This window comes from Pelophylax lessonae, assembly GCF_965119305.1.
Source record: "Pelophylax lessonae genome assembly, chromosome: 4".
In the NCBI taxonomy this organism is placed as follows: domain Eukaryota; kingdom Metazoa; phylum Chordata; class Amphibia; order Anura; family Ranidae; genus Pelophylax; species Pelophylax lessonae.
Genome location: NC_138771.1, coordinates 219,529,774 through 219,550,185, shown reverse-complemented (window position 1 = coordinate 219,550,185; position 20,412 = coordinate 219,529,774). Strand labels below are relative to the sequence as shown.

The 20,412-nt window shown below is 42.6% G+C and overlaps 1 protein-coding gene across 2 annotated transcripts in view; it reads right to left on the bottom strand.

Moving 5' to 3' along the window:
- Positions 1–2,128: 2,128 nt before the first annotated feature.
- WASL (WASP like actin nucleation promoting factor) overlaps positions 2,129–20,412 on the bottom strand; it is a 107,471-nt gene continuing 89,187 nt past the window's right edge. Inside the window, exons 8-12 of one of the 2 annotated variants that reach the window (XM_082255655.1) lie at positions 19,902–20,055; positions 17,884–17,901; positions 13,795–14,336; positions 13,381–13,492; positions 2,129–3,322 (exon numbers count right to left, since the gene is read on the bottom strand). In XM_082255655.1, coding sequence (XP_082111781.1) covers positions 3,261–3,322; positions 13,381–13,492; positions 13,795–14,336; positions 17,884–17,901; positions 19,902–20,055 — 888 coding nt within the window. In that variant the 3' untranslated portion in view covers positions 2,129–3,260. The remainder of the gene's footprint in view (positions 3,323–13,380; positions 13,493–13,794; positions 14,337–17,883; positions 17,902–19,901; positions 20,056–20,412) is intronic. The other variant, XM_082255656.1, reaches the window with a different exon arrangement.

The following is a 20,412-nucleotide window of genomic DNA, read 5'->3' as shown; positions in this document are numbered from 1 at the left end:
AACGAAAGAGAAAAAGTGTAGTTACAAAGTTTCTGCTCATGAAAGTGGAACTAAACCCACCGATTTACCCATTACCCAAAACCGTTACATTCAAGGCATACCCTGAATGGTAAAGTTAGTAGCTGCTAGTGCTCTCAACCGAACTGTGAAGTCATCAATTGGCTAGTGTCATAACTGGTCACGTGCAATGGAAAGAGCCGATCAGAGGCTAGGATGACAGCTTCCTTGGCTGTAAAGGATATGAGAATTTAGTTCCGCTTTACAAAAGGGGAACTGCAGGGACAAAAAAAAAAAAAAAAACATTTTACAGTTCTAAACGGCAGAGCCCTTTAGATCCATCATAACCTTAAAAAAAAAAAAAAAGAATTTCTGAAGCTATAAGGGCTTCTAATATACAAATTAGCTTATCACCTAAATAGAAACCCAGAATAATGTGACGAAAACACTCATGCCCCTTTAAAATCACAGTGGAAGGCTTTATTTTTTAATTCTTCAAGATATGTATGACCATTGGTAAATGTGAAATGTATTTATGAAACTGCACTATAGTTATATGGCCAGTTTAGATGCATAAAATGCTAGTGTTTATTGTCAAGGCGTCATCAATTATGTAATTTTACTACTTTTTTTTATTCTTCTACTATACATGCTATTGCTTTTAAAGTGGAAGTCCGGGCTCTTAGCCGAAAACGGCCCTGAAGCCCCCCCCCCCCTCCTTCTAACCCCTATTCTAGCTACCCTGAAGGAAGGGGTGCTTATACTTACCTTTTCCCAGGGTGCTCTGGTCAGGTCACGTTAACTCCCGGCAGCTGGCTTCAGGGGAGGGGAGGGGAGGGGAGAGAGTGCCAGCGCCTGCTAAAATGCCTCTGAAACAGGGAGCCAATCACGTGAACAGACCAGATGCCCTGAGAATAGACAAGTATAAGCATTTTCCTTCTACTGAGTTAGAAGGTGGGTGGGAGCCAGTTAGAGCTTAGTTAGTTAGAGCCTGGACTTGCACTTCAGGGATGCCTGCAGTGCTGTTAAACAGCCACTCTGAACACAGCAACCTACAAATATAAATTTTTCTAGAGTGCCCCAAGTTCAAAAAACCAGGTGCAATATTTTGTAATGTTAGTCTTCATGAAAAATGATAATGATGCTTTAACACCACTTCTCAAAGGCCTCACATTACTGGTAAACTATGATCGATAGTCCCACTGACCAACAGCAACGTGTGGGAAGCAGTTATAAGTGCCAACCTACCAGCTAAAGTGCATTTGCATTATCTTGCACCCTGGGTTTCAAAGCTTCTCTGAAAATCTAGAATAAAGTTGTAACTACATACACCTATCTAAGTGAAAAAGCAGTTAAACTGACATTCTGTCTGGTTTCAACTTACCAAAAGGAGAAAACATGCTCAAGTGGCATGAAGTTTGGTTGTGTCCGAGGCACTGGAAACATTACAGAAATGTTGTTCTTCATGATGATGCAGAAAATATGAACACACTGAAACAGTTTGCACCAGTTCCCCAATATTTTCAATAGCAATAATAAACACACTGCTCAATATGCACCAAGTACACTATAAGGTTTACATGATCACTTTAATTGCATGATTAAGAGTCCATTATTTAGTAGGATTTCAAGAATATAAAATTACACAGGGCCAGCCTGCAAGTATAACCTCATAAGTCATAAACAGCCAGTTAACATTTACAATAAGAGCTAAACTAACAAGCAAAGCAATAGCAATGTTTTCTTTTGTTATAGCTCAGCTAGAGAAGATGTTAGATTCCACACAGGCTTAGATACATAAAAAACTGCTCCTAAATCCCAGAAACCATGCAGTCAATGAGCCTAAAACAGTTACAGTTGGCAGCTAGCTATGAGCCTTTTCTAGTGTCAATAGAAGCCCATGTACGCCGACTAATACAAAGTGCCTGTGGAGTCACAGATTGGAATGATTGGCTCATAAGCCTACACTGTGTCCATCTCTTGCATAATGTGATACACAAAGACCATGTGAAGACTGAGAAGTAAAATATCAGCTATGTATACAATTTGTGTGAACTTTCTTTATTTGTCATTCATTCCATTTTCTTCTCCAGAGCTATACATTAGATAACAGAATATTGCAATAGGCAGGTTCATTACATATTAGTGTTTATTTTACCATATAGACTAATATTCATATGCCATTCAAGATAGATTTTTTTTTCTTGTATGATTTTGTTTTAGTGTTTTGCTATTTGATACAGCAGAATGCAGCACAAGAAAACGGCACTGAATGTATTTTGCAGCTTCTGCAATGCGACTTGCACGCAATTCTGGAACTTAACCCAAAACATTAAAGAAGCAAGCATCAAGCGGTTCTGTCAAAGTGGATACAATAAAAGTGCAAAAACAGGCTACATTACAGCGCCCGGTGTTCTGAGTGTTATCTTGGGCAGTTTACTAACCCAGCAGTAGTGTTTGATTTTTTTTTTTTTTACAATGATGAGTTGTCTTGTACATTAGAGTTATGTAGAATCACTGTGTCAGTCATTTCTTCTCACCCCTTATATCACATTCATAGACGTTATTAGAGTATTGAGCGGATTTTGTGGATACAGAGTAGAAAAAAAATCCAAAGTCAAGTAATATTGCTGAAAAACAGCAGATGCTATTGCTTGCTTCTTCCTGTTCCTATAGCAGATGCATTATCTGTAGTGGCTGCAAGAATACAAACTGATGTTTTTGTAGTGTAAAGAATTGTGCCAAAAAAAAAAAAAAACACAAACATACTCATATTTAACATTCATTTCGCTTGGCATTCGAAATGATGGGGGCCTAATTAGCAAAGATCAGCATCACTTAAAAAAGAATGTAGTGCTATACTAGATTTCCTTAAGAAATTTAGATACAGAAAAATCAGGGTAAGAAAATAGTATTTTTTTTTTTTAATTATAACAATTGCATTAAAGGTTTTCTGTCACTGCCTCACTTATCTCCCCTAGAGCTTGTCAGTTGGATGTTATGTGTTCACTAATGTCAATATCTAAGTCACATGAGTTTGCACACAGAGGGAGGAAGATGTGTGTGCAGTGTTATGACAAACTTTTGCATCTCCAATGAGGTATTGCACAGATTATTAAAAAAGCAAAAAGGCAACAAAAATATACAGCAAATTGGTAGACCATTTACATGATAATTTTACAGAATTCATAGACAGAAAGTAGTGTTTAGTATCCATTCACCTTAAAAAAAATATATATTATATATATTATATAATGTGTAGATCAATCCTCCCATTCATCATCATCCTCAAATTCTTCATCATCGTCCTCATCTTCATCAGAGTCTATCAGGGAACAGAAAAACACAAAAAGCACATTATTACAGATATTGATGCATTAGACTCTTCTTTCCATATTTCAGAGACCATGACAGCCACAAGTGGAGATCACAGTAGTAGCTGTGTCTAATACAACCATTTTCAGTCTTCAAGGGGATCCAACAGGTATGATATATGTATTGTTTCTGCCTAAACTGCACCAAAATAATAACTATGTAAAAATACCCATACCTGGAATTAACCTTTAAACTTTATAAAAAGTAAACGTTTAAAAAAGATCTGAATGTGCAAACAAAATTAGCAACTCTTAGCCATATATAATAAGTAATATTGTAACGAGTTATCGTTGCTCCTTAGGACATTATGGCATGTTTGCACACAGCACAGAAATCCCAACCAATTACACAGCACTTCACTGACTGGGGGGTGGGAGAGAGTCAAAAGGCAGAGGAAAATAAAAAAGAAATGTTCAAAAGTCTGTAAAAACGGAAAAAAAAAAAAAAGGGATATTTGACTTACCGTAAAATCCATTTACTCGGATGTTCACCGACGGACAGGTCCTGATCTTAACCATTGGGCTTTACTGCACCCTACGGGAGTAGGACAATAGGCAGAAAAAAAATATCTGGCTACGCCTACGGGCAGTCCCATGGGGTATACTCCCTCTCTCTGCTATAGGTATTCCGTTTTGTTACAAGCAGTGTCAGAAGAATTACAACTCGACAGAGGGGTGGGTGCTGTGTCCATTAAACATCAGAGAATTGGATTTTACGGTAAGTCAAAAATCCCATTTTCTCTTTCGTTCATTGACAGACACAGCTCCTGATCTTCTTAACCATTGGGACATCCCAAAGCAGTGTTAAACATGTGGGGTGGGAACAGCAAAAAATAAACTCCCAAGGCTGACTATAGCCAACAAGGTAAACAGGAGCTCAACCAAGACAACTGGAGCTCACCTGAAAAAAAAAAAAAAAAATACACCCTCAGAGGACCAGGTCCCTCTAACAGCAGCCTGCAAAAACCTTGTGGCCAAAAGAAGCATCTGTAGAAGCCAACACATCCACTTTATAGAACGTTGTAAAAGTGTGCACCAGCGACCAGGAGGCCTCCTTGCAAAGCTGCATCACCGATGCCTGACGACGGAAGGCCCAGGAGGCACTGAGCGCCTGAGTAGAATGCGCCTTGACAGGGAAAGGAGGAACTTGATCCTGGATGGAATAAATCAACCACCGTCTGTCTAATTCATCTGGAAATGGTCGCAGAGGAGGCAGACAATGCTTTCCGAGGCCCATCCGTGAGCAAAAATAGTGAGTCTGACTTCCTAAAAGACTTCGTAGCTACCAGGTATACCCCAATTGCCCAGACCACATAAGGCGTGTGCAAAGCAATTTAATTCGGATGTTTTGGCCCGAGACACAGGAAAGGCAACACAAATGAAGATCAGACAACCTGAGGAAGGGACGACAGAGGCAAAAAACCACCTAATCTCTGTCAACCACCAAGTAAGGTGAATGACCGGATAACGCCGCCAATTCCAACACCCTGCGCACAGAGGTGATGGCAATCAAAAAAGGGCACATTCCGGGACAGCGTATGCAGGGGAATCTCCTGAAGATTCTCAAAATTAGGCTTCTGGAGGACAGAGCACCAAACTGAGGTCCCAAGGCATCAACAGAGACCGCACTGGAGAGGTCAAGTGCCCAACTCCCTGAAAAAAAAAAAAAAAGTATGCACCAGGGAGTATGTGGCCAAGGGCAGTAGAAAGAAGACTACTAAGGCCGATACCTGACCCTTGATAATACTCAAGGCCAGTTTCTGCTCAACCTCCAGTTGAAGGAAGGTCAAGATATGAGCCACCGAAAGAGCGAGGATGAACCCCCAAGAGACTCACAGCATGCAATGTACATCTTCCATGTATGATGGTAGATCTTCCTAGAAGTAGATTTCCTAGCTTTTAAAAGCGTTGAAATCACCGACTGAAACAAAAACTCTATCCATCCGCACCTGGCGTTCAACAGTCAAGCCGTCAAAGCCAGCGACTAAAGCAGGATGGAAGATTGGCCCTTGGGACAGCAGATCCTCCCCGAGAAGAAGCTTCCAAGTAACGCCAGCGACCAGCCGCACCAGATCAGCGTACAAAGCCCGGCGAGGCCAGTCTGGGGCCACTAAGATGACCAGAATCCCTTCTGCCACCAGCACATCTGTGGCATCCGCTAGAGCAGTGGTTCTCAACTCCTGTCCTCAGGACCCACTAACAGGCCAGATTTGCAAGATAACTTAAAAACATCACATTTGCTGCTCAGTGATTGCAGTATTCTCGTCTGCATCTCCCCAAGGTAATACTTAAAACCTGGCCTGTTAGGGGGTCCTGAGAACCACTGCGCTAGAAGATCCCGTGACCGAGCCACAAACCTCTGAAACTTTCTGTTGAGACGAGACACCAACAGATCCACCTTGGGGGTGCCCTACCGGAAACACAGCTGATGAAACACCCCTGGATGAAGGGACCACTCCCCGTGGTCCAAGGCTTGCCAACTGAGGTAATCTGCCTGCAAATTTTCCACCCAGGGAATGTGTAGGACGGAGAGGGCTGGAACAAACCGTTCTGTCCACCTTAGAATGCCGACTACCTCCAGAGCCGCCAGGACACTTCGTGTGCCCCCCTGTTGATTGACATAAGCCACGGCCGTGGCATTGTCTGATTGAATGTGCACAGGACATCCCTGAAGACGATCCGTCCTAAATTCCAGGCACAGTCTGAATTTTTGCCAAGGACGCCTCCCCAGCCAGACAAGCTAGCAATGGCATCTGTGGTGACCACTGCTCAATACAATGGGAGGAAGGATTTTGCCCACCTAAAGCGCCAGAGAATGAAGCCACCATATCAGGGACTCTCTCGTTCACCAGCTCAGCCGGATCTCATTGTCCAGAGACTGATTCTTGTCCCATTTGGCCAGAATCTTCCTTTGCAGGGACCTTGTATGGAACTGTGCAAACAGAACCAAATCAAAAAGGTAGACACCATCAAGCCCAGCACCCGCATTTAAGTCCGGAGGGAGGACCATCCGCTGGACAGCAGGAGACAAATTGCAGCCTGCAGTTTCTGGAGTTTGTCTAGAGGAAGGAAGGAGCACTCTGGCTAAGGCCAAGTCAAGTGTCAGACCCAGATAGTCCATCTTTGTGGATGAAACCTGAGAAGAATTCTGAAAATTCAGAATCCAGCCAAACTTCCTCAAAGGTCGTATGGTGATTTCCACCAGAGCAGTAGAAGACTCAGTTCGCAAGAGGTTGTCCAAGTAGCCCAGTCCTGCGATCCCACATTGGTGTAACAATGCAAGCACCGGGGGGCCAACACTTTTGTGAAGACCCAAGGAGCGAAGACAAGACCAAAAGGTAACGCCACAAACTGATAATGCTCCCCCACCATGGCAAAGCAGAGGAAGCGGTGACCTACACATATTGGAATGTAAAGGTAAGAGTCCTTGAGTTGAATGAGAAAATCCCTCTGAGACCGGGAAACCACCACCGTGCGAATAGACTCCATTCTGAACTTCTGCACCCAAACAAAGCAGTTCAGCGCCTTGACGCCCAGAATTGGATGCACTTTGCCTTCCTTCCTGGGGACTGTAAACAAGTTTGAGTAAAAACCCCTGAAAATGTTCCAATGTCAGAACCGAGACAATCACCCTTTGAAGTAAAAGGTCTGGCACCGCCTCAAAAAGAGCCTGAAAGCGGACCGGGGACAGTCGCACGTTGTAAGGAAGAACCTTACCGGAGGGTAAAAATGAAACGCGATCTTGTAGCCGGACCATATGACCTCGTGGATCCACCTGTCTTGTACCAGGGAAGTCCATGGGTCCAGGAACCAGCGAAGACATGCCTCTACCCCAGAAACGGGTGAGGGCGCCCGTTCCTGCTGAAGAGGCCTTGTACGCGGGTCTGGAGAAGCCCGCACTCGACTTGCCAGACCAAGCTTGGATCCCCTAGAAGAGGCCGAAGGGCTTCGATCCCTTGTCAGTCGAATCTGAAGGACAAAAAAACGTTTGATCTGAGAAGGAGGGCCCACGTCTACAACGAGGGTCCTTGCCCTTAGTAGCCTGCAGAAGAAAGGTACTCTTCTCCCCTGTGAGACAGTTGGTGCTACCCTGGATGACATCATTAAACAGGCGATCTCCTTGAAAGGGAAGATCAGTCAGGCATTTTTAGAAGTCTGGTCCACAGACCAGTATTTGAGCCAAAAGAAACGCCGGAGAACCACTACCGAAATGGAGAGCCGAGCCACTAGGGGAGCTGCATCCAAAGAGGCATCACAGATAAACTGCAGCCTCTGGCAAAGGCAGGACCCTCCAGGTCACAGCGCAAAAGCTTAGCCCATTCAGTCAGAGTCTGCGACACCAGGGCAATGGTAAATACCGGCCTCAGTGCCGAACCAGTCAGGGTGTACAAATTGCAGGCCACAACCTCTGCCTTCCTGTCAGCCGGGTCCTTAAAGGCCAGGGATTCTTCAACCAGAATCATGGTTGCCCAATTTAATCTGGAAATAGGAGGGTCCACGACGAGTGAAACAGTCCACTTCTTAAGGGACTTCTCATAGGGGTATCGCCTAGCAACTAGCCTAGGGACCCCAAGGGGACATTTTTTCAAAATAGGAGGGGAAAGGGAACACCTTTACCATCCTCGATGGCTTGCGAGTGCCATAGGGAACCTGCTTTTCCATCGCAGACGCGTCCTTCAACTTTAAGATCTCAAGATCAGATACAATCAGTGCGTCCACCAGCGTCTTTTCGTGCACGGTTGCATAAGCGAAGGAATCACTATCTGAGGATTTTGGGTGCATGGTCGCAGACCCAGCAGGGTGACCCACGTCCGTAGCAGCCAAATCAGATTCAGGCTCTGAGGAGACAGGCAGGGGAAGGCGATGGATGGATGGGACCGAGAGGGCCCCGCAGCCCGAGAGAGGGGATCAGGTGGGGAGATGTTCTCCAAAGACCCCATGAGTCACCAGAGGGACCCCACAAAAAAAAGTGTGAAACACTGCTAAAGGGACAACTCCCACCGCACTGGCAGCACCCCCAGGTTGCCAGTCACAGAGCACCAATCGATCCTCAGAGGGAGAGGACCCCACCAGACTCACTACCCCGCAGAAATCAGGAACCGCAGCCACCAGGAAAATCTGCCCCAGAAGGCTCCACTGTCATGGCCACTGCTATTTTCAACGGCAAACCACTGCAAAATGGCACACAGGCTACAAGAAAATGAGTAGGAATCCCTAGGCCTCAAGGACAGGCCAAAGCAGGATGGGGGGCCCTGGCAGGAGCCCCCACCAGGTACAGCCCTCCCTCCCCCGCACATTCGGTTGTCGGGTCGTCGGCGGTGCACGCCCCCATCATCATAGCGCCCTGCCCCACCCCAGGAGGTGGACCAGGCCACCCACATAGCCCCAGCATAAGTGGAGGTAGGATGGGGGCGATAGATGAAAGGGGTTGCCTGACGGGAAAGAGGGGAACCTGGGGGTCCGACTGTCCCATTAAGGGGCCCATGTCCACCCCAAAACCCTCCAGTGGGAGAGGGGGCACAGCTACTCCCCATACCAGGAACCAGGCGGGCACCGCTTCAGACAGAACCCCTCGCCATCGAAATGTGAGCTGTCGGCCAGGAGGAATGTTGCGACTCGGGCTGAGAACTGGTTGTATGCGACCTCGTGAGGCCAGCCCCATCCGGTGGGGCTATGTCACAGCCGACCTAGCGCGGAGCTAAGGTCTGCACACGCGCTTGCTGGCCAGACTGGGCTGACCACTGGATCTAGATTATCCAGCCCGTCGCCCAGTCTGGCAGTTGATTGTAGACCTCAAAGGAAAAAAACAGGAGAAAAAAAAAAAAAAAATCACCAGAAATCCCAGCAAGGAAATCGGTCCTTACTCCTGACTAAGCAGAAAAAAAAAAAAAAAACTGAGTACCTATAGCAGAGAGAGTTCGTATACCCCCTGGGACTGCCCATAGGCGTAGCCAGACTTTTTTTCTGCCTAGTGTCCTACTCCTGCAGGGGGCAGTATAACCCAATGGTTAAGATGATCAGGAGCTGTGTCCATCAATGAACGAAAGAGAAACCACGTTTTTACAATCAAGTGTGCATGAGGTATTACTGCATTTAGGCTTTCACCATTCTGGTAGATACAAACTGGTGCATTGGGAATATAATCAGATTTTACAGTGCTCATTTACAATATGCTCAGTGACAAAGTAAATCAATAAATACATCATGCAAATCATCACTATACCATCATTTTGTTTGCTCGGCTGGGCTGTGATTTTTTATTTTTTTTATAAAGCTATGGCTGGCGTGACTTGGACACTATTTGCCATCTACAAAGAGTCCTTTCATTCACAGTATATCAAAGCATCTCTTTGGTCAAAGGTTTCTGGCAGATGCAATTGCCAAACGTATGGATCTTTAACATTGCAGAAAGATACTGGAACATTTGATGATATACAGCTATCCTCTTCCTTTACTGCAAATTTACACCGATGCTCAGCAAGACTTTAAAGTAGATGATATACGCAACAGTGGCTGGCATACAACTGTTTTCAATATAATGTTCATAAGACAGGGAAGGTTAGGACAAATGTTGACATACAACAGAAAGATACCTGTTTGACTAGTTACATCCTCATGCACACTATTATGCACATAAAAGAGTCTGGCGGATCTTAAAATGGTTTTAAAATTAGGTGATATTCAGTGTCCATTAAGCTTTTTTTTCCTTAGGATTCTTAAACACTTGCCGACCAGATCCCACACATACTGAGGCAGGTGGGCTCTTTTGCGTGAAACGGCGTACCTGTACATCCTTTCGTGCAACAGCCAGTAGGGGCATGTGCCTCTGGCCAATCAGTGGGTCCAGTGGACGTGATGTCCGCCAGCCACCTGCGATCGCTCCCCATAGAGACAGAACGGCAGTCTATGTAAACAAGACAGACCGCCGTTCTGTCATAGCTGAGCACAGGAAACCTGTGTTCTGGCTATTCAGGAGCACAGATCTCTGTGTTCATTTAGTGAGCCTATCTCCCTCATTGTAAGCACTCCCTTGGGACACACTTAACCCTTTGATCGCCCCTGGTGTTAACCCCTTCTCTGCCAGTGTCAGTACAGTAACCATGCATATTTTTAGCACTGATTACTATAGTAATGTCACTGGTCCCCTCAAAAGTGTCAGGTGTCCAATCCGTCTGCCGCAATGTCCTGATTGCCGCCGTCACTAGTAAAAAAATAAATAAAATAAAAATGCCATAAATCTATTACCTAGTTTGTAGACACGATAACGTTTGCGCAAACCAATCAAAATACACTTCTCGGGATTTTTTTTTTTTCTAAAAATATGTGGCAGAATACATATAGGCCTAAAATGATGAAAAAATTTGATTTTTTAACATTTCTTTTTACTGGCTGTGTTTTATAGCAGAAAGTAGAATATATTTTTTTTTTTTTTGCGCTATAAACAAAAAAAGGCAGTCAATTCTGGAAAAAAAAAAAAAAAAAAAAAAAAAAACAACAACAACGCAGAGGTGATCAAATACCACCAAACGAAAGCTCTATTTGTGGGACAAAAAAGACATCAATTTCTTTTTGGGTACAATGTCGCACGACAATTGTCAGTAAGAGTAACACAGTGCTGTATTGCAAAAAATGGCCTGGTCATTAACCACTTCTGGACCAGAAGATTTTCCCCCTTAATGACCAGGCTATTTTTTGTGATTCGGCACTGTTGTTACTTTAACTGACAATTGCGCAGTTGTGCGACACCGTACCCAAATAACATTTATGTGCTTTTTTCCCCACAAATAGAGCTTTCTTTTGGTGGTACTTGATGACCTCTGCGATTTTTATTTTTTGCGCTATAAACAAAAAAAAAAAAAAAAAATGTTTCACTTTCTGCTATACAACATTCCCCCCCCAAAAATGTAAAAAATCTAATTTTTTCACCATTTAAGGCCAATTTATGTTCTGCTACATAGTTTTGGTAAAAAAAAATCCCAATAAGCGTATTTTGATTGGTTTGCGCAAAGGTTATCGCGTCTACAAACTAAGGGAAAGATTTATGTCATTTTTATTTATTTTTTTACTAGCAATGGCGACGATCAGCGATTTATAGCAGGGCTGCAACATTGTGGCGGACAGATCGGATCCCTGACATTTTTGGGGGGACCAGTGACATTACTACAGTAATCAGTGCTAAAAATTTGCACGGCTACTGTAAAAATGAAAATGGCAAGGAAGGGGTTAACCCAGAGGTGCTTAAATGGTTAACTGTGAGCCTAGGGGGTGTTTTCTAACTGTGAGGGGTGGGGGGGGGGGATGGATTTGTAAAATCAACAGAGGCCTGTGTTCCTAAATAGGAGGAACACAGGAGCTCTGCGTTGATAGCTGAGAGAACAACGGTCTGCTGTGTTTAGAACAGCAGACTACCGTTCCCTCTTCACAGGGAGCGATCACGGATGCCCGCTGGCAATCGCAGCTGCCAGCCTCATGGATCGGCTTCCCCGCTGGAGAGAGGGCGCGCACGCCCCCCCCCCAGGAACGCACCCGCGAACCACTGTACACGTACAGCAATTCGTGGGAACCTGCCGCCGTATAACTGTTATACAGCAGCTGGTCGGCAAGTGATTAAGGGGGTAAAACCTTCTGGTCCAGAAGTGGTTAAAGTGTAATCAGTAGACTCAGGGCCCCTATTTATGGTGTAGGACCTTAAAGCAAGAAAGAGTTTTCCATTTTTTTTTTTTTTTTTTTTTCATTACTTTCACCATTCTTGCATTTAGCTGCAGTAGAAAGGCTAAAAGGACAAACCCTTAGGGTCATGCACACTGCATCTCAAAGAAGCTCAAAAAAGCTGCCCCTTTAGGCTTTTGAGCTAATTTTTTACTGCCTGGAAACTCCCCTCAACGTTAGCCAATGTGTCCATGCATGTCCATGGTTTTTCTAGGAGTTTACAGGCAGAAAAAAATCCCAACCTCGCATTTTTGAGAGGAGCCTTAGAGTGAAGACACGCCCAAGCACACACAAAACGTGTGAAAAAGCGCAACACAGATGGAAAATGAGCTGAGTGGAGGATTTGTAAAAAAAAAAAAAAACAGCTTATGCTCACAAAAGCGCAATTAAAACACGTGAAAGAGCACAAAAAAGCACAGGTTTCTTCAAGCTTTTAGGCAGAGAAATAAAAGTTCAAATGCCTATAAAAACAGCTTTTTTTTAGCTGCAGTGTGCATGAGCCCTTAATATTAATGCTTACAGAAAGAACAGTAACCCACGTTGCATTTTTCAACTATAGCAAACTCAAGTACTTTGGAAACACAGGAGAATATTAATAAAGTATATAACATTCCCTGAAAGAAATTCTTCTACGTAAATGTGTTTCAAATAACAGCGATTCATTCACGACCAAAGAATGAATGTTCCATGAAAGTCACCTTCACTTATATGTTCTAAATTGAGGTCTGTTTATAGTAAAGCATTGTGTTATATCAGATTTACAGAATTCTGCAAAATGTATTTATGTGTATATTATCCTTCTATAAAAACACATAGGTGGTTTAAATATCTTTCCTGTGTTATGCAATTTCACAGTGCAACACAGCTCAACCAAAAACCTATAATTTTGGAGACAATAAACCATAAGGGGAGTTTCTATTTAAAGTGAATACGTGTTACATAATAGCAACCCTGGTGCATGAGTCAGAGTTATTTCAAAAAACAATCACAAATTAATAAATAACCCCCATCCATCATGTGTGCAACTTAGGATGCAGATTTCCAGTTTGTAATGCAATCTCATCAGTTGAACACTTCTATGTTGATGATGCATTTAATTTTGTAACCATGTAATTTAGAGGTGTCAAACTGCGCAGAACTACAAGTCCAATCATGTCTCTGTCCATGTGAGCCATGCTTCTAATGGTCAGCCTTGCAATGCATCATGGGACTTGTAGATCTGCAACAGCTGGAGGGCAGCCAGTTTGACACCGGTAGACCACGTGTAATTGAAAAGGGAAAAAAAAAACCCCCTCAGTACCTGAAGAATGAATGGCCTTACTCCTCTTCTGCATCACTTCCATCAGAGCGCCCACTATTCCTGTAGGGGCTGTGGGAGTTGAAGGTGCTGCAGCATCAGCTTCCTCTTGTCTCTGGAAAATGTTCATAGAAAATCAGCAAATAATGCAAAAGATAATCAAGTTAAAATACCGGTTTGATTTGCAGACAAACTGCAATACAAGCAGGTACCGGTTGTAGTACATGTATAGAGAAACATACAACTCTATTTGCTGATTCCAAATAGGAATGAAAAATATTAATATGCATCTCATTCTTTTAAGTCTTAAAAAAAGAAAGACTGCCACTATACGTTCCCTTTAGGAAGGGATTGCTTAAAACATAAGTCTACCTCTACTTTTTGCCATTTACTGAATCATTCACAGTGGATACTTACAGACTTTAACGCAATACCCTGTCGTATTTGGTCTAGAAGAGCGTCTCGTCCAGTGGAAGACACAGGTCGATTTTCTTTATTGTCTACTTTCTTTAGTTGTGCTCCTCCCCTAATTTGCTCTAGTAGAGCTGATTTGCCGCCACTAGGAGTTGCAATCTGTTGGTCACTGTCTGCAGCAGATCCAGGTAGAGGTGGAGGACCAGGAGGAGGTGGAGGACCTGGTGGGGGTGGGGGAGGAGGTGGGGCAGGTGCCCCGAATCCTGGCACTGGAGGAGGAGGAGGGGGTGGAGGACTAGAAGGTGCAGATGAAGAGTGACCTGGGAGTGACGGAGGATGCACTCTGTTAGGTGGAGGAGGTGGCGGTCCTGCTGTCCCAGGTCGAAGAGGTGGAGGAGGTGGGGGTGCAGCTGTAGGAGCTCTGGAAGGAGGTGGTGGTGGTTTACCGATGCCCCCTCTTGCTGGTGGAGGGGGTGGTGGAGGCCCTGAGCTATGTAATGGAGGAGGTGGGGGGCCGCCCCTTGAAGGTGGTGGTGGAGGTGGAGCTAAAAAAAAAAAAAAAATAAAAAGCATTATTTATTAATATAGTAAATATTTTCCTATTACAGATGTAGGAATGTTCTTTATTTCTCAGACACAACAAAAACACACAACACTTTTATTTGACATATCTATACTGAGCAAATTATTTAAACGATCGTTAACCCATTATAAAAATGTATGGAAACCACTGGAACAATTTTATTTGTCAAAGTGTAATCTAATTAGGTAATAACACAGGTTTATTTTCTGCTGGAATTGGTACACTTGCTTTGCTATATTTTTTAAAAAAACCCTCTAAAATTCTGGTTATCTGCTTTTCAAAATGGAATTCCATTTTAGTGAATTATGACCTAAACAAAAGGATTAACCTCCTCCCACCCGGCCACTGCACACATACGGCCGGGTGGGCGCTTCCTCCTGAGTGGACGTTCCTGAACGTCCTTCAGAAGGAGGGAGATCGCACAACTGCACGATCCCGGAGTGCCTGTGTCCCCCAGACACAGCGCAACCCCACTCAGCAGGAGGGCTCTGTGATTGGCCCTCCTGATCACATGACAGAAGTGTGTAAATGTAAACCTAGCCATTGTAGCAGCGAATGGCTCTGCTTCTCCTCACACAGAGCCGGTCAGTAAGCAGAAGGAGAGAGGATCTGTGCTGCCAGCCGGGGATCAGTGAGTTTACCGCACTTTTACTGCTTTTTACTCACTGATCACCCAGCTAGTGTCCCCAAAAAAGTGTCCCCAACAGTGAAAACACCGGTCACATCTGTCCCAGTGATCATCTGTCACACATCTGTCCCAAGAATCATCAGCGCACATCTGTTCACATGGCTAAAAAATTATCCAGGGCCTTCAAAAATGCAGGTACTCGGAAAATGAAATGTGAAATTTATGCTCCTAGAATGCCTGAAGGTGCTACCTGGATGTTGGGCCTCTGTATGTGGCCAGGCTGTGGAAAACTCTCACACGTGGTATCGCCATACTCCAGGCAAGTAGCAGAATGTATTTTGGAGTGTAATTTTTGCTATGTACATGCTATGGGTTAGAAATATCTTATAAATTGACAACTTTGAGTAGAAAAAAAAAAAATAATAATTTAATGTCCGAAAATATCGGCCGATACCAATATCCGATGACTAAAATATCGGTATCGGTGGTAAAAAATTGATACCGGTCAATCAATAATTTCCAGTCCGTTGCCCAGTCCAGCAGTTGATTGTAGTTCTCACAGGAACAGAATTGATTGTAGTTCTCACATAAACAGAAAATAATAAAAATAAATAATTGTTTAAAAAGGAAAAAATGCTAGGAGCAGAGATCCCAGCAAGGAACTAGGTCCTTACTCCTAACTTGACAAAAAAAAAAAAAAATAAGTCCAATAGCAGGAAGTGGGAGTATACCCCCTGGGACTGCCCAATAGGCTTGGTCAAATTTTTTTCCCGCCTAGTGTCCTCCTCCTGTGTAAAGCAGCACAACCCTATCGGTCAAGAAGATATAGAGCTGTGTCCATCAATGAACGAAAGAGGAATATTGCTTTTTTTTTTTTTTCAAAATTCCCGCTATTTCTTCGCTTATATCACAAAAAAAAAAATAAACACAGTGGTGAATAAATGCCACCAAAAAAAAAAAAAAAGCTCCATTTGTGTGAACAAAATGATTAAAAGTTAATTTGCATGACTGGGTAATTGTCCTTCAAAGTGCGAGAGCACTGAAAGCTAAAAATTGGTTTGGGAAGGAAGGGGTGAGAATGCCCAAAAAGACGACCATTTTTAGATCGAAATTCAAAAAACGGAAGTGACTCCTTTGAAGTTCACAACACAGAGTTTGCATTGAGACTAGATTACTGAGGTGGCAAATAATCTGTAGTAAATTTGAACACTGTATATCTGTGACATAAGGGGTGAGCTTGTTTATTATATTGGTTCCTCTTTGTAAGCACAGTATACAATGTCACATATACTACCAATATTATACTGCTCCCTCAGATAGATTTATTCATTTCAGGTTTAATGACCAGCAAAACCTGCAATTTGGTTACAAATCGGCTACAAAAAATTGTTAAGTACCCCAGGTTGCTCCCAAAAATCAAAGAGCTAACAGACACACCAAATCTACAGTCAACACATGCTAGTAACTGAAAATCAACTCCTTATTGTTCAACTTCGCAATGTGTTCATAATTTTGATTTTGCTACTTGAAATGTAAATTCTTTTTTCATGTGGTGTTTTAACCCTGGTAGTGAATAAGTAAAAGAAATGTAACACGTGTTACTCAACACAGGAGTGAAACTCTTACCACAAGGGGGAGCTGTACATTATTTTACATTATTTTAGCAGTGCTTATAAAACCTTTGCCATTATTGTTGGCCGACTTAAGCAGGTTTTACATTTTTGTACAAGGACTTGTGGTTAGAAAGAACATGCAAGAAGTCACAAAGTACATGCTAGAAGTCACAATGATGGACACTAAACATATCTTGGCAACGTAGCTCAATTTGATAGGATGACCTACAGAATACATTTTTAACCACTTGACCTCTGGAAGCTTTACTCCCCCCTTCATGACCAGGCAATTTTTTTATGATACTTTACAGACAATTGCACGGTCATGCAATGCTGTACCCAAATAAAATGTATGCCATTTTTTTCCCCACAAATAGCGCTTTTTTTTTTGTATATATATCTCTATCTATCTATATATATATATATATATATATATATATATTTTGTTTTTACTTTCGGCTATATAAATATATCCAAGTTAAAAAAAAAAATCTAATTCCTTCATAAATTTAGGCCAATATGTGTTCGGTTACAGGTTTTGGGTGAAAAAAAAACCCCCCAGTAAGTGTATATTTATTGCTTTACGCAAACACTAAAGCTTCTACAAACTATGGCACGTATAACAGACATGTTTATTTTATTTATTTACTAGTATTGGCAGCAATCAGCGTCCTATAGTGGGACTGCAATATTACAACTGACAATAGGACACTGACACTTGTGGGAACCAGTGACACTAATACAGTGATCGGTGCAAAAAATATGCACTCTTACTGTACTAATGACACTGGCTGGAGAGGGGTTAAACATCTAGGGCAATCAAAGTGTTAACTGTGTGTCTAGCCAGTGTTTGTGTGTGCTGTTTTTACCAAGGAAAGAGATAGATTTTATTCCCTAATACACAAAATCCATCCCTTCCCCCATCAGCACAGAGATCTGCCTTGTTTACATAGGCAGAGATCTCTGTTGTGTGTGTCTTACTGACGATCGGCGGATGCTGGTGGACATCCAGTGTCCGGCACCTGCAGATTGGCTTCTGCTGTAATAAACCCACAGCAAAAGCCACCCCCCCTCCCCTATAGGCGAATGTACAGAATACCGTATATAAACGCATTACTCTGCACAGGAGGGCCACTCTGTAGCAGTAAATCTGCTACAGGGCGGGCCAGAACTGGTTAAACCTATTTAGACTAAAAAAAAAAAAAAAAAATCACAACACAAACCATGCATTTAACTTTCTCACACTTTATGCAAAGTCCCATACATACCAATCCAGCGTGGAGGACCTATAGAACAAATGTGAGCACTCCATACATTAGTCTATTTATATTAGAACTTGGTTCATGAAAGCAAAGTCAAATAGTTCCAAGTGCAAAAATAGAAAGCATGTGACTTAACCTTCCTAGCGGTATTCCCGAGTGTGACTCGGGGTAAGATTTTAGAAAAAAAAGCGGTAACCCCGAGTCACACTCGGGGTAGCACTAGGAAGATCGCTGGATGCTGGAAAAGGTTTTACTTACCTTTTCTCCGGGATCCAGCGAAGACTGCGAGCGGAATGCGGCGGCGGAGCTTCCTCCCAATCGTCTGCGAGCCCCGGCTTCCGTCTCCGGCGACGTGACGTCCGCCAGGGGGTGGAACCGGCGGCAAATTCGAATGTAAAACACACCAAACACACTGATACCGTTCAAAATAAAATCACATTACATTGCCCCCCAGTGCCCTTTCCTGCAGTTTTACTGTACTTTTTATGTAAATATATATATATATATATATATATATATATTTCTTGTGAACGCGCAGACCAACTGTATACACATATATATATATATGTATACATACACACACACACACATATACATATATATATATATATATATATATATATATATGTGTGTGTATGTATGTATACACACATATATATATATATATATATAATAAATGTATACAGTTGGTTTGGGCTGCTCATTCACAAGAATTACATGCAAAATAATGGTACTGCTTTCAGCACCTAAAATCCAAAAGAATCATACCGCCAGGGAGGTTAAAAAAAAAAAGAAAAAAAGAAAGAAATCCTAAAAAAATTAGGCCAAAAGTAATGAATTTTGCTCAGTTCCAATACCTGCAAAAGCCACTAGAATGAAAGAAATCCGAGTGCTTTTGCTATGGAAGTTCTTGGTATGAAAGAATTCAAAATATGTATAATATAACATATATACACAGTATTGCCAAACGAATTGTGACGCCTGCCTTTACACGCACATGAACTTTAATGACATCCCAGTCTTAGTCTGTAGAGTTCAATATTAAGTTGGCCCACCCTTTGCAGCCGTAACAGCATCAACTCTTCTGGGAAGGCTGTCCACAAGGTTTAGGAGTGTGTCTATGGGAATGTTTGACCATTCTTCCAGAAGCGCGTTTGTGAGGTCAGGCACTGATGTGGACAAAAAGGTCTAGCTTGCAATCTGCACTCCAGTTTATCCCAAAGGTGTTCTATTAGGCTGAGGTCAGGACTCTGTGCAGACTAGACAAGTTCTTCCACCCCAAACATGCTTATCTATGTCTTTATGGACCTTGCTTTGTGCACTGGTACACAGTTATGTTGTAGCAGGAAGGACCAACCCCAAACTGTTCCCACAAAGTTGGGAGCATGAAATCGTCCAAAATATCTTGGTATGCTGACGCCTTAAGAGTTCCCTTCCCTGGAACTAAGGGGCCAAGCCCAACCCCTGAAAAACAACCCCACACCATATCCCCCTTCAACAAATGATTTGGACCCGTGCACAAAGCAAGGTCCATAAAGACATGGATGAGCGAGTTTGGGGTGGAGGAACTTGACTGGCCTGCACAGAGTCCTGACCTCAATCCGAATGAACACCTTTGGGATGAATTAGAGCGCAGATTGTGAGCCAGGCATTCTCTCCAACATCAGAGCCTGACCTCACAAATGCGGATGGGGAAGAATGGTCAAACATTCCCACAGACGCACTCCCAAACCTTGTGGACAGCCTTGCCAGCAGAGTTGAAGCGGTTAATGCTAAGAAAGATGGGCCAACTAAATATTGAACCCTGCGGACTAAGACTGGGATACACACACAATATATATATATATATATACACACACATACATAAATACATACACATACATACACACAAACACCCAATGTGAAAAAGTATAAGCTGAAGTAAATTTGTATTTCAATCTTTCAGGTGACTTAATGCTCACAACCCGTTTAGAAGTAGCAATTCATTCAATTATAAGATGAGGGCAATTCCAGATGAAACTTACCCTGTCTGCGCAGCTCATTTTTTACAGCTTCAACGCCTCCTGTTTTTTCAATGAAGTCATAAATGACCTTTGAAGTTTCCTTATCCTTAAGTTGAGCTTCAGAGATACCACACAAGTCAAACAGTTTTTTCAATTCTGGATCCAAATTGTTTACCTTTAAATAAAAAAAAAAAATATTAAATGTTGAAATACAATATAGATGTTCAATAAACTTGTCAAATACACAAATCTGAATAAAGGCCATAGTGCCTAAACATTGTACTGAATTTAATTTGCCACAAGGAAAACGATGCTTCTGCTTTTTAAAGTGCAAAGGAACAGACAGAAAACGATTTCCATGTCCATGTGGCTTCATTGAAATGTTTTACTCTTGACCACAAGGTGGCACTTAAATACAGCAATATAGAACATAAAGATAGAAAATTAAATAGTTTAATAGTTCAATCACGTATTTTACACAACAAAACAGTTCAGCATATGTATTACTGAAAAACATTTGAATTCAGATTCC